Source organism: Salvelinus fontinalis, unplaced genomic scaffold, assembly GCF_029448725.1.
Source record: "Salvelinus fontinalis isolate EN_2023a unplaced genomic scaffold, ASM2944872v1 scaffold_0178, whole genome shotgun sequence".
Taxonomy (NCBI): Eukaryota; Metazoa; Chordata; class Actinopteri; order Salmoniformes; family Salmonidae; genus Salvelinus; species Salvelinus fontinalis.
In genome coordinates, this window is record NW_026600387.1 from 210,558 (window position 1) to 223,918 (window position 13,361).

At 43.8% G+C, this 13,361-nt stretch overlaps 2 protein-coding genes across 2 annotated transcripts in view; one reads left to right on the forward strand and one right to left on the reverse strand.

Annotated features, from left to right (window-relative positions):
• LOC129844134 (zinc finger protein 664-like) overlaps positions 1-13,361 on the reverse strand; it is a 188,144-nt gene that overhangs the window by 166,726 nt on the left and 8,057 nt on the right. The gene's annotated exons all lie outside the window — the stretch shown is intronic.
• Positions 11,323-13,361, forward strand: part of LOC129844133 (zinc finger protein 501-like) — a 37,442-nt gene continuing 35,403 nt past the window's right edge. Inside the window, exon 1 of the mRNA XM_055912540.1 lies at positions 11,323-12,058. Coding sequence (XP_055768515.1) covers positions 11,569-12,058 — 490 coding nt within the window. The 5' untranslated portion in view covers positions 11,323-11,568. The remainder of the gene's footprint in view (positions 12,059-13,361) is intronic.

The following is a 13,361-nucleotide window of genomic DNA, read 5'->3' on the forward strand; positions in this document are numbered from 1 at the left end:
GAGCTAAAAGGCAAGCTAGCTAGCAGTCATCAACCAGAGGAGCTAAAAGACTAGCTAGCAGTCATCAACCAGAGCGGAGCTAAAAGGCTAGCTAGCAGTTATCAACCAGAGGGAGCTAAAAGGCATGCTAGCAGTCATCAACCAGAGGGAGCTAAAAGGCTAGCTAGCTAGCAGTCATCAACCAGAGGAGCTAAAAGACTAGCTAGCAGTCATCAACCAGAGGGAGCTAAAAGGCAAGCTAGCTAGCAGTCATCAACCAGAGGGAGCTAAAATACTAGCTAGCAGTCATCAACTAGAGGGAGCTAAAAGACTAGCTAGCAGTCATCAACCAGAGGGAGCTAAAAGACTAGCTAGTAGTCATCAACCAGAGGGAGCAAAAAGGCAAGCTAGCTAGCAGTCATCAACCAGAGGAGCTAAAAGACTAGCTAGCAGTCATCAACCAGAGGGAGCAAAAAGGCAAGCTAGCTAGCAGTCATCAACCAGAGGAGCTAAAAGACTAGCTAGCAGTCATCAACCAGAGGGAGCTAAAAGACCAGCTAGCAGTCATCAACCAGAGGGAGCAAAAAGGCAAGCTAGCTAGCAGTCATCAACCAGAGGAGCTAAAAGACTAGCTAGCAGTCATCAACCAGAGGGAGCTAAAAGGCTAGCTAGCTAGCAGTCATCAACCAGAGGAGCTAAAAGGCAAGCTAGCTAGCAGTCATCAACCAGAGGGAGCTAAAATACTAGCTAGCAGTCATCAACCAGAGGGAGCTAAAAGACTAGCTAGCAGTCATCAACCAGAGGGAGCTAAAAGACTAGCTAGCAGTCATCAACCAGAGGGAGCTAAAAGACTAGCTAGTAGTCATCAACCAGAGGGAGCAAAAAGGCAAGCTAGCTAGCAGTCATCAACCAGAGGGAGCTAAAAGACTAGCTAGCAGTCATCAACCAGATGGAGCTAAAAGACTAGCTAGCAGTTATCAACCAGAGGGAGAAAAAAGGCTAGCTAGCAGTTATCAACCAGAGGGAGAAAAAAGGCTAGCTAGCAGTCATCAACCAGATGGAGCTAAAAGACTAGCTAGCAGTCATCAACCAGATGGAGCTAAAAGACTAGCTAGCAGTCATCAACCAGAGGGAGCTAAAAGACTAGCTAGCTAGCTAGCAGTCATCAACCAGAGGAACTAAAAGGCAAGCTAGCTAGCAGTCATCTACCAGAGGAGCTAAAAGACTAGTTAGCAGTCATCAACCAGAGCGGAGCTAAAAGGCTAGCTAGCAGTTATCAACCAGAGGGAGCTAAAAGGCAAGCTAGCAGTCATCAACCAGAGGGAGCTAAAAGGCTAGCTAGCTAGCAGTCATCAACCAGAGGAGCTAAAAGACTAGCTAGCAGTCATCAACCAGAGGGAGCTAAAAGGCTAGCTAGCTAGCAGTCATCAACCAGAGGAGCTAAAATACTAGCTAGCAGTCATCAACCAGAGGGAGCTAAAAGACTAGCTAGCAGTCATCAACCAGATGGAGCTAAAAGACTAGCTAGCAGTTATCAACCAGAGGGAGCAAAAAGGCTAGCTAGCAGTCATCAACCAGATGGAGCTAAAAGACTAGCTAGCAGTCATCAACCAGATGGAGCTAAAAGACTAGCTAGCAGTCATCAACCAGAGGGAGCTAAAAGACTAGCTAGCAGTCATCAACCAGAGCGGAGCTAAAAGGCTAGCTAGCAGTTATCAACCAGAGGGAGCTAAAAGGCTAGCTAGCTAGCAGTCATCAACCAGAGGAGCTAAAAGACTAGCTAGCAGTCATCAACCAGCGGGAGCTAAAAGACCAGCTAGCAGTCATCAACCAGAGGAGCTAAAAGACTAGCTAGCAGTCATCAACCAGAGGGAGCAAAAAGGCAAGCTAGCTAGCAGTCATCAACCAGAGGAGCTAAAAGACTAGCTAGCAGTCATCAACCAGAGGGAGCTAAAAGACCAGCTAGCAGTCATCAACCAGAGGGAGCAAAAAGGCAAGCTAGCTAGCAGTCATCAACCAGAGGAGCTAAAAGGCAAGCTAGCTAGCAGTCATCAACCAGAGGGAGCTAAAATACTAGCTAGCAGTCATCAACCAGAGGGAGCTAAAAGACTAGCTAGCAGTCATCAACCAGAGGGAGCTAAAAGACTAGCTAGCAGTCATCAACCAGAGGGAGCTAAAAGACTAGCTAGTAGTCATCAACCAGAGGGAGCAAAAAGGCAGGCTAGCTAGCAGTCATCAACCAGAGGGAGCTAAAAGACTAGCTAGCAGTCATCAACCAGATGGAGCTAAAAGACTAGCTAGCAGTTATCAACCAGAGGGAGCAAAAAGGCTAGCTAGCAGTCATCAACCAGATGGAGCTAAAAGACTAGCTAGCAGTCATCAACCAGATGGAGCTAAAAGACTAGCTAGCAGTCATCAACCAGAGGGAGCTAAAAGACTAGCTAGCTAGCTAGCAGTCATCAACCAGAGGAGCTAAAAGGCAAGCTAGCTAGCAGTCATCAACCAGAGGAGCTAAAAGACTAGCTAGCAGTCATCAACCAGAGCGGAGCTAAAAGGCTAGCTAGCAGTTATCAACCAGAGGGAGCTAAAAGGCAAGCTAGCAGTCATCAACCAGAGGGAGCTAAAAGGCTAGCTAGCTAGCAGTCATCAACCAGAGGAGCTAAAAGACTAGCTAGCAGTCATCAACCAGAGGGAGCTAAAAGGCAAGCTAGCTAGCAGTCATCAACCAGAGGGAGCTAAAATACTAGCTAGCAGTCATCAACTAGAGGGAGCTAAAAGACTAGCTAGCAGTCATCAACCAGAGGGAGCTAAAAGACTAGCTAGTAGTCATCAACCAGAGGGAGCAAAAAGGCAAGCTAGCTAGCAGTCATCAACCAGAGGAGCTAAAAGACTAGCTAGCAGTCATCAACCAGAGGGAGCAAAAAGGCAAGCTAGCTAGCAGTCATCAACCAGAGGAGCTAAAAGACTAGCTAGCAGTCATCAACCAGAGGGAGCTAAAAGACCAGCTAGCAGTCATCAACCAGAGGGAGCAAAAAGGCAAGCTAGCTAGCAGTCATCAACCAGAGGAGCTAAAAGACTAGCTAGCAGTCATCAACCAGAGGGAGCTAAAAGGCTAGCTAGCTAGCAGTCATCAACCAGAGGAGCTAAAAGGCAAGCTAGCTAGCAGTCATCAACCAGAGGGAGCTAAAATACTAGCTAGCAGTCATCAACCAGAGGGAGCTAAAAGACTAGCTAGCAGTCATCAACCAGAGGGAGCTAAAAGACTAGCTAGCAGTCATCAACCAGAGGGAGCTAAAAGACTAGCTAGTAGTCATCAACCAGAGGGAGCAAAAAGGCAAGCTAGCTAGCAGTCATCAACCAGAGGAGCTAAAAGACTAGCTAGCAGTCATCAACCAGAGGAGCTAAAAGACTAGCTAGCAGTCATCAACCAGATGGAGCTGAAAGACTAGCTAGCAGTTATCAACCAGAGGGAGCTAAAAGGCTAGCTAGCTAGCAGTCATCAACCAGAGGAGCTAAAAGACTAGCTAGCAGTCATCAACCAGTGGAGCTAAAAGACTAGCTAGCAGTCATCAACCAGAGGAGCTAAAAGACTAGCTAGCAGTCATCAACCAGAGGGAGCTAAAAGACTAGCTAGCAGTCATCAACCAGAGGATTTGTAATAAATATCATTTATTATAACACAAGCATATTTGCTAATACATTGTTATAACTAACTTCTTTCCAAACAGGGTTTGTCACAAACTCATAGCAGATACGGAGACCCACACACACCCAGAGACAGATGGCTGTCACAGGCCTTTTCATAAAGACTGATAAGAAAAGGGGTGCCTGGTACTGCATATCACGAGAAACTGAGACCCACACACACCCAGAGACAGATGGCTGTCACAGGCCTTTTCATAAAGACTGATAAGAAAAGGGGTGCCTGGTACTGCAGATCACGAGAAACTGAGACACACACATACCCAAGGACAGAGGGCTGACGTAAACCTTTCATAAACACAGATAAGACAGGAACATCTACGCACACACAAAAACTCCTCTTCAGTCTGAACATTTTACAGAGACACACAGAAATGTCAAAATAGGAACATCTACGCACACACCTAATCTCCTGTTTTAGCTGAACATTTCTGAAGACAAAGAACTCTACTCAGAGCCAATGGGACAGTGATACTGGCCTGAAGGAGACCTCGCCCAACTCATCAGAACCAACCAGAGGACCAGAACTTCCAGACTCAACCTACTTTCTGTACTGTATAAAATGTATATGCACTCTGTTATCTGGGCTTCTTTCAGAGAGTTTCCATTTGAGCTTGATGAAAGGGTCCGTGCACGCTATTTCAGATATTTTTACCTCTGAATAAATTGCTTTTAATTAAACCTAATCCACCCTGTCCAGAGTCTCTACTTCGTCTCTGTTCTCCAGTAAACTTGTTTTATCAACACTAGCAGTCACCAACCAGAGGAGCTAAAAGACTAGCTAGCAGTCATCAACCAGAGGGAGCTAAAATGCAAGCTAGCTAGCAGTCATCAACCAGAGGGAGCTAAAATACTAGCTAGCAGTCATCAACCAGAGGGAGCTAAAAGACTAGCTAGCAGTCATCAACCAGAGGGAGCTAAAAGACTAGCTAGCAGTCATCAACCAGAGGGAGCTAAACGACTAGCTAGCAGTCATCAACCAGAGGGAGCTAAAAGACTAGCTAGTAGTCATCAACCAGAGGGAGCAAAAAGGCAAGCTAGCTAGTGTTAGCTATAATATTGTTATAATGCCTTCATTATTAAAGCAGACGTGGTTGTAACACTTTGCTGCACCCCACAGATGAACCAGTTCTGCCTGTGCCAGATACTAACCTTACTCCCACACACACACAGAGAGAGATGGCTGACACAAACCATTTATGAGCACTGATAAGGCAGGGGGGCGCTCTGACCTCAGGGGGGCGCTCTGACCTCAGGCGCCAGTTGCTGGTGTCTGCTTCAACATCTTGTCAATACAAGAGACAACCCAGACCGGCATGGCACTCAACGAGCATGCGCATGCATGCATACACACACACACACACACAAACCCCTGTTTCAGGCGGGAGTTCCAAGGACAAAGAACACTACTGAGAACCAATGGAACATTGATATTAGCCTGAAGGGGACCGCCCTCCACTCACAGCGACCAGTCAGGAGAGCAGAACTACTAGAATCTACCTACGTCATTTCACTGTATAAAATGTATTGCACAATATGAGTCGGGGCTCCTCCTGCTAGCTCCCTCTGAGCTAAATGGACGAGCCCGTGCACGTGTTGTCAGATATCTTTGCAACTTATTAAACTGCCTTAAATATCATACCTTATCCACCTGGTCCAGCGTCTCAACTTGGTCTCTCTCTTCTAGTAAATATCATCAATCTTTAACATGGTAGCAGAGGACGGTTTTCTAAGAACCTGAATTCGGTCCATAGGAGGATGATGAGAAGAGAGAGAGAAGTTGGAGACAAATCCAGAGAGACGGGTGACCTGAAAAGGAGCTGCCGGGGATTCATCTCACCTCAGGAATCTGATCTAAAAGTCGACTAAACAAAAGGTAAGCAGAGCCGGTTAAATCAAAAATCTGCATATTGTATTATAGAGATAACCAAATTTAAGATCAGTGACTGAGTGTGAGTATGAATTTCCGTTAAATTTATTATATAAGTTGCATACTAAGGCATTGATGCAAAGATATTTGTCATATAGTCTAAGAATGAAAAGAGATGAAATGAGTAATGAGAAATGAGAAATGATTGACCACCGTAGAAGCGGGCCTAGTTGCTAGAACTAGAAGGATCCTGCACGGTTGAAGTGTCTGTTCAAGTTGTATCAGTGTCTGGGACTAGAAGTTAGTGTAAGTTGAAGATGTAAGTTGTTGGCAACCTCGTACACGCCTCGGACACCCTTCTAGGTAGCATCGGAATTAAACTGAGCTTGATCATTCGGGAGCTCGTGCTGAATTGGCAAATCCGGGTAAGGTTAATAACTATTTTTTAACTGGTCGCCGCTCGGTACCTAAGTCCAAGCCTGAGCTTTAATGTGGTGAGGACTTAATCCTCTTGGCCATGTTTTAAATTCTTGTGACAGGTATAACTATGTAATTATGTTTTGTTTGTAGTAAACGTTTGGGTTAAGGGGATTTACATGTTCCCAGAGACAAGGTATCTTAAAGGGGCACACTCATATATGGAATATTCAGAGTTTTATTTTCTGAGTTTTAATTAGACAAGGAAATTTTTAATTTTTAAAGATAAGGGGTTCTTTAATAGGTCTAGACATGGTATGGAACACGAATGTAAGGGGGTGTTGTAACCTTTGACCTGCATCATGGCTGTCTCTTGAAGTCTGATCAGCTTCGAGGGAGGGCCATGTAGATAATGCATTTGTGGTCATTTGGTATACTGGTTTTGAGGTAAATTAATATGTAAGGACTCTAGAAATTGCCACCATAGACATGTTTTTCTAAAAATCCATGAGTTTAGATGAAGCCAAACAGTGAGACATTTAGTTAAAATTTGGAAACAAAACAGTTGTTACAGACAGATAAGGGAAAGGGCAGACAGACAGGCCCTCCCTACACTGCTGAGACCTTGAAGGTTTGAGAGCAGAGAGGGGAGTTTCGGAAGGGGCGCCAGGACATGGATAACAGAATGGGTAGATAACAGTTACTGAATGGAGACATGAAAGGGGCGCTCCTACAATGATAATGTAGAACGTAAGAATATTTTACTATTCTTACCTAAGTCATTATTTAGAATAGGTAAGGTTGTTACCTGGCTAGAGCCAGGTATCAAGAGGGGGATGGGTACATTGTGGTCTAGGATAGGATGGGGCCTATTGGATAATAAACTAATTATTAAAAAAAAAATAATAATAATAATTAAAAAATAAATAATAATAATAATTAAAAAATAAATAATAATAATAATTATAGCTAACAAATAGGTATAGAAGTTAAATATACAATCAGATAAAACAAATGAGAAACTGGTGGTTAACCGAACCTGTATGTCCAGGATTTTATGCGTTACAGATGAATTAAAGGAGAAGGTGATTCACTTGACCTGGGGGCATATCGCACTTGGAGGGTGAGACACACTGGCACTGCCGAATGATCACAGAGTTAAGGAGAAGAACTGTTGCCAATAAAGCTCAGGGGTCAACTCCTTAATGAAGAATTCCCTGACCCCGACCTGTCATCACTGTGAACGTTCATAGAAGTGAAAGTGTTGCTTGATCTCTGGCTGATGATGTGTTCTCTGGGAGAGGATGGGGTTTTTCAGGACTGCTTGTGGTCCTGAGCTGTCTGATTAGGATACGATGGGGATGTTACCATCACAGTACTGCCAGAACAACCATCAGTTCCAACGGACCAGTGTTCAGCCGGCCTCCTCCACCACTTCAAGACCAAGTCCCACACCACCACCTAAGCTCTCCAATCTGGTACAGGTAATAAATGTAAAAGACATCTCAGATAGTGACCAATTGGGGACTTAAACTGAATATGAGGAAAGGGAGAATATGTGGTTGGCCTACAAAACAATAAATAGAAAGGACTGTGTCGTATGTGGACATGCCAGACCTATTCTGGCTGCTCACCCATTTGCCCTAAGTAATGGGGAAGGTTGGATGTGTACATTGGAAAGTTTAAGCCAAATTCAACCCTGTGTAAAACTCTGAGTCTTGTGTTCCCAGAAGTCCCTCCCCAGAAGGTACCGTGGGGAGTTAAGGCATATGGGGGATATTACAGCTGTATCACTGGTACAGGTAGGGTTATAGACTATGTGAGGCTCCCTACTACTGCCTGCATCACTAATGTCACTATTAACTAGAGGTGTTGCTGATGTATGGTGGATGTGTGGACCTGCCAGGCAGTTGACCCCCATTTTGAAAGGAAATTGTCGTTGCACATGTGTTTTGGCCAGTCTGATAACACCATTGCCTATTATTGAGGTTACAGCTAATCAACTTCTGGGAGCTGCACATGACACAGAGGCTCGGAACCAACCCAGGAGACGGCAGAGCCGAGACGCTACTTGGTCCGAGGGTACAGATAACATCCACACCAACCTCTTGGGGGTCCTAATAGGGGTCCCCCCACGAATTCCAGGCATTAAACAGAAATGATGGTCTGTGGCATCTGATGCCCACCATTCTTGGTCCAGCTATTGTTGATACTAAACAAAATGCCTGGATCAATTATATCTACTATAATCAACAATGATTTGTCAACTACACCCACACTGCACTTAGGGGGATGGCTGAACAATTGGATGCCACCTCTCGAACTGCTAGACAGAATAGGCTAGCACTAGACATGATACTGGCCAACCAGGGAGGTGTATGTAAAATGATTGGAGAACAGTATTGCAAGTTTGTCCCTAACAATACTAGTCCGGATGGGAGCATTTAAAAAAAAAACTCTGAGTGGGTTGGTAAGGTTATCGGTGGAGATGGAGGGTCTTGCAGGTGTGGAGGAGAGTGGACTGTTCCCCTGGCTGGGTGGTTGGTTTGGTAAGTACACTACAATGATGAATACTGGATTTCGGTGTCCCTAGTTGTTGTTTTTCTTATGCTCATGTGCTGTGCTGCCTGTATCATACCTTGTTTGAAGAAGTCTGTTACAGATGTGGCAAGGACCTCTGGTATGATGCCGTTGCTTGATGCTCCAGTTGGAGAGGCTGATACGGAATCAAGCTTTCGCAGGAGAGTGGGCCTGACAGAGGAGGACCCTTGGTTTGCTGCAATTGATGTTGTCGAATGAATAAAAAGTGATGTTTGTCCTCCCTGTTGTGAAGGTTTGAAGTTCCCGGGTGGCGACGAGCCCACCTGGTACAGGTTGTATAGAGGGATGGACCTGAGGGTTTAACATTCATTTTCTCGTTTTTTGGTTAATAATGTGGGATTTTGGACTCAACAAGGCTTCGAGGCGGTCCATGGCCAATTGGCCGCTACATCCCTGATGGCATTTCAGAATAGAATCGCAGTAGATATGTTGTTGGCTGAGCGCGGAGGTGTTTGTGCCATGTTTGGGGAGCAATGTTGTACTTTCATTCCCAAAAATACAGCGAATGATGGAAGTCTTACCGCCGCCCTAGAGGGTCTTCGCACGCTTAATGGGAAGATGAAACAGCACTCCGGAGTGGACACTACTATGTGGGATTCTTGGATGGATGCTTTTGGCAATTATAAAATGCTTGTTTCCTCTATCCTTGTCTCAATTTCTGTTTTTGCCGCGATACTTGTGCTTTGTGGTTGCTGTTGCATTCCATGTGCTCGCACTCTGATACCCTATCTGCTATAGACCCAAAGCAGACCGATAGGGGTCAGATGTATCCACTCCTTGCTATTGAGGAAGCTGAGCCTGGGTATCAATTTGATGACTAGTGATGGCTAGAGGATTTACTATTGTCACGTCTCTGGTGAGACGTGAAGAGGGGGAATAAAATAAAAATAAAAATTGTTTGCTGACAAATTTTACTGTGGTCACGTCTTTTAAGACGTGAAGAGGGGGATTTGTTAGCTATAATATTTTTATAATGCCTTCATTATTAAAGCAGACGTGGTTGTAACACTTTGCTGCACCCCACAGATGAACCAGTTCTGCCTGTGCCAGATACTAACCTTACTCCCACACACACACAGAGAGAGATGGCTGACACAAACCATTTATGAGCACTGATAAGGCAGGGGGGCGCTCTGACCTCAGGGGGGCGCTCTGACCTCAGGCGCCAGTTGCTGGTGTCTGCTTCAACATCTTGTCAATACAAGAGACAACCCAGACCGGCATGGCACTCAACGAGCATGCGCATGCATGCATACACACACACACACACACACACAAACCCCTGTTTCAGGCGGGAGTTCCAAGGACAAAGAACACTACTGAGAACCAATGGAACATTGATATTAGCCTGAAGGGGACCGCCCTCCACTCACAGCGCCCAGTCAGGAGAGCAGAACTACTAGAATCTACCTACGTCATTTCACTGTATAAAATGTATTGCACAATATGAGTCGGGGCTCCTCCTGCTAGCTCCCTCTGAGCTAAATGGACGAGCCCGTGCACGTGTTGTCAGATATCTTTGCAACTTATTAAACTGCCTTAAATATCATACCTTATCCACCTGGTCTAGCGTCTCAACTTGGTCTCTCTCTTCTAGTAAATATCATCAATCTTTAACACTAGCAGTCATCAACCAGAGGAGCTAAAAGACTAGCTAGCAGTCATCAACCTTAGGGAGCTAAAAGGCTAGCTAGCAGTCATCAACCAGAGGGAGCAAAAAGCCTAGCTAGCTAGCAGTCATCAACCAGAGCGGAGCTAAAAGGCTAGCTAGCTTGCAGTGCTTAGCCAACTTGCTAGCAAGGGAAGACAAGAGACACTTATTTTGCTTTCACAACAAACACGTATTTTGTTAACTAGTCATTACATTATGAAATGGTAGAACCTACTGCAGTCAACTAGCTAACCATGTGATTGTTTCTCTGTGACCGAAACATGACGTTTTATTTTGCTGATATGGGAATGAATACACAGGAAGCATATCAAACTGGGATAATGTTTTAGGTTACACCCGAATATGATGTAAAAAAATATATATAAAAAATTGCAGATGTCTAATCAGTGGTGGAAAAAGTACCCAAGTGTCATACTATTATATATATATATATTTACTTGAGTAAAGATACTTTAATAGAAAGGTACTCAAGTAAAAGTCTAAAAAGTATTTGGTTTTAAATATACTTAAGGATCAAAAGTACATGTTATTGATAAAATATTCTTAAGTATAAAGCATTTCACATTCCTTGTATTAAGCAAACCAGACGGCATGATTTCATGCAGGGGCACACTTAAACACTAAGACATCATTTACAAACAAAGCATTTGTGTTTAGTGAGTCCGCCAGATGAGGCAATAGGGATGACCAGGGATGTTCTCTTGATAAGTGTGTGAATTAGTCAATTTTCCTGTCCTGCTAAGCATTTAAAAATGTAACTAGTACTTTTGGGTGTCAGGGAAAATGTATGGAATAAAACGTACATAATTTTCTTTAGGAATGTACTGAAGTAAAAGTAAAAGTTGTCAAAATTAAGAATAGTAAAGTACAGACCCCAAAAAACAACTTAAGTAGAACTTTCAAGTATTTTTTACATAAGTACTTTACACCACTGTGTGTAGCAGATGTAAAATATGTGTTGGTTGTATACTCATTACAAATCTGCACTATCAATCAACTCCCCCACTCCAGTCCGCAGACGGCGATGTGCGTCTTTCGGGCGTTGCTACCAGCGTGACGTATAATCTAGTGGACGGGACGGGAAGTTTCTTCATCAACAGCTTGTCAGCCATCTCCGTAGCTTGTTAGCCAATATAGCCGAAACGTATTAGCTCTTTAGACTGTTTCAGTGTAAATTGGTCCCTGTGTTTTAAACATACTTATTTCGTATAGCTAGTTTTTCCCATTTAATTAAATATATACGTTGTTAAGTTAGTAGCTAGCTGGATTGCTAAATTAGCTTAGAACCAGGCTAGTCGTTAATGCTAACTAGCTAACATCCCCGACCATGAGTTCACTAAGCTACTCTCCTCCAGCTAAACAAGAGGAGGTCTGCTGGACGGAGAAAGAAGCTCTGGGACTGAACATTGTCGTGAAAGAAGAAGCGGAGGATGTTTCAGTAAAAAGAGAGGAAGAAGCTTTCAGAATGAAAGAGGAGGATGAGGAGGCTATCAGTATCACGTGGGAAGAAGAGGACGATAATGTTAGAGTGAAAGAAGAGAAAGAACATTTTAGAGTGAAAGATGAAGAGGGGATAGAGGCTGTCACAGTGGAAGAAGAGGAGGTAGAAGCTTTCAGAATTAAAAAGGAGGAAGAGGAGGATGTAACATTGAAAGAAGAAGAAGAAGAAGAAGAGGAGGAGGAGGAGGATGTTATAGTGAAAGAAGAGAAAGAACCTTTTAGAGTGGAAGAGGAGGCTATCTTAAGAAAAGAGGAGGAGGAAGACGTTTTGGGGGTGAAAGAGGAAGAAGAGGAGACTGAAGATCTGATTAACACCAGTGAGTACCATCTTAAAAGCCGGGTCACAAACAGCCCTTGTTGAGTTTTATGTATCGTTTTAATATACGACTCTTGGCCTCGCCATTGATTCTGGGAGAATATAACTTATAAATGTCCACTGAACTTAGTTCAACTGTTGTACCCCATCAGAACCCAAAATATAAGCTTGTTTTACTCCATTGTTTGTAAACAATGGAAATGTAAATGAACACTGTATATCCTCAAAACATGGAGGTAGTTCCATTTGTATTTATTAAGGATCCCTTTTAGGTTGTGCATTACAGCAGCTACTCTTCCTGGGGTTTATTATGGATCCCCATTAGTTCCTGCCAAGGCAGCAGCTACTCTTCCTGGGGTTTATTATGGATCCCCATTAGTTCCTTCCAAGGCAGCAGCTACTCTTCCTGGGGTTTATAATGGATCCCCATTAGTTCCTTCCGAGGCAGCAGCTACTCTTCCTGGGGTCCAGCAACATTAAGGCAGTTATATATGATTAAAAAAAATATTACATTACATTTCATAACGCTTTTCACAACACATTAAGTGTGTTCCATCAGGCCACTACTCTACTACCACATATCTACAACACATTAAGTGTGTTCCATCAGGCCACTACTCTACTACCACATATCTACAACACATTAAGTGTGTTCCATCAGGCCACTACTCTACTACCACATATCTACAACACATTAAGTGTGTTCCATCAGGCCACTACTCTACCACCACATATCTACAACACATTAAGTGTGTTCCATCAGGCCACTACTCTACTACCACATATCTACAACACATTAAGTGTGTTCCATCAGGCCACTACTCTACCACCACATATCTACAACACATTAAGTGTGTTCCATCAGGCAACTACTCTACCACCACATATCTACAACACATTAAGTGTGTTCCATCAGGCCACTACTCTACTACCACATATCTACAATACATTAAGTGTGTTCCATCAGGCCACTACTCTACTACCACATATCTACAACACATTAAGTGTGTTCCATCAGGCCACTACTCTACCACCACATATCTACAATACATTAAGTGTGTTCCATCAGGCCACTACTCTACCACCACATATCTACAACACATTAAGTGTGTTCCATCAGGCCACTACTCTACTACCACATATCTACAACACATTAAGTGTGTTCCATCAGGCCACTACTCTACTACCACATATCTACAACACATTAAGTGTGTTCCATCAGGCCACTACTCTACCACCACATATCTACAACACATTAAGTGTGTTCCATCAGGCCACTACTCTACTACCACATATCTACAATA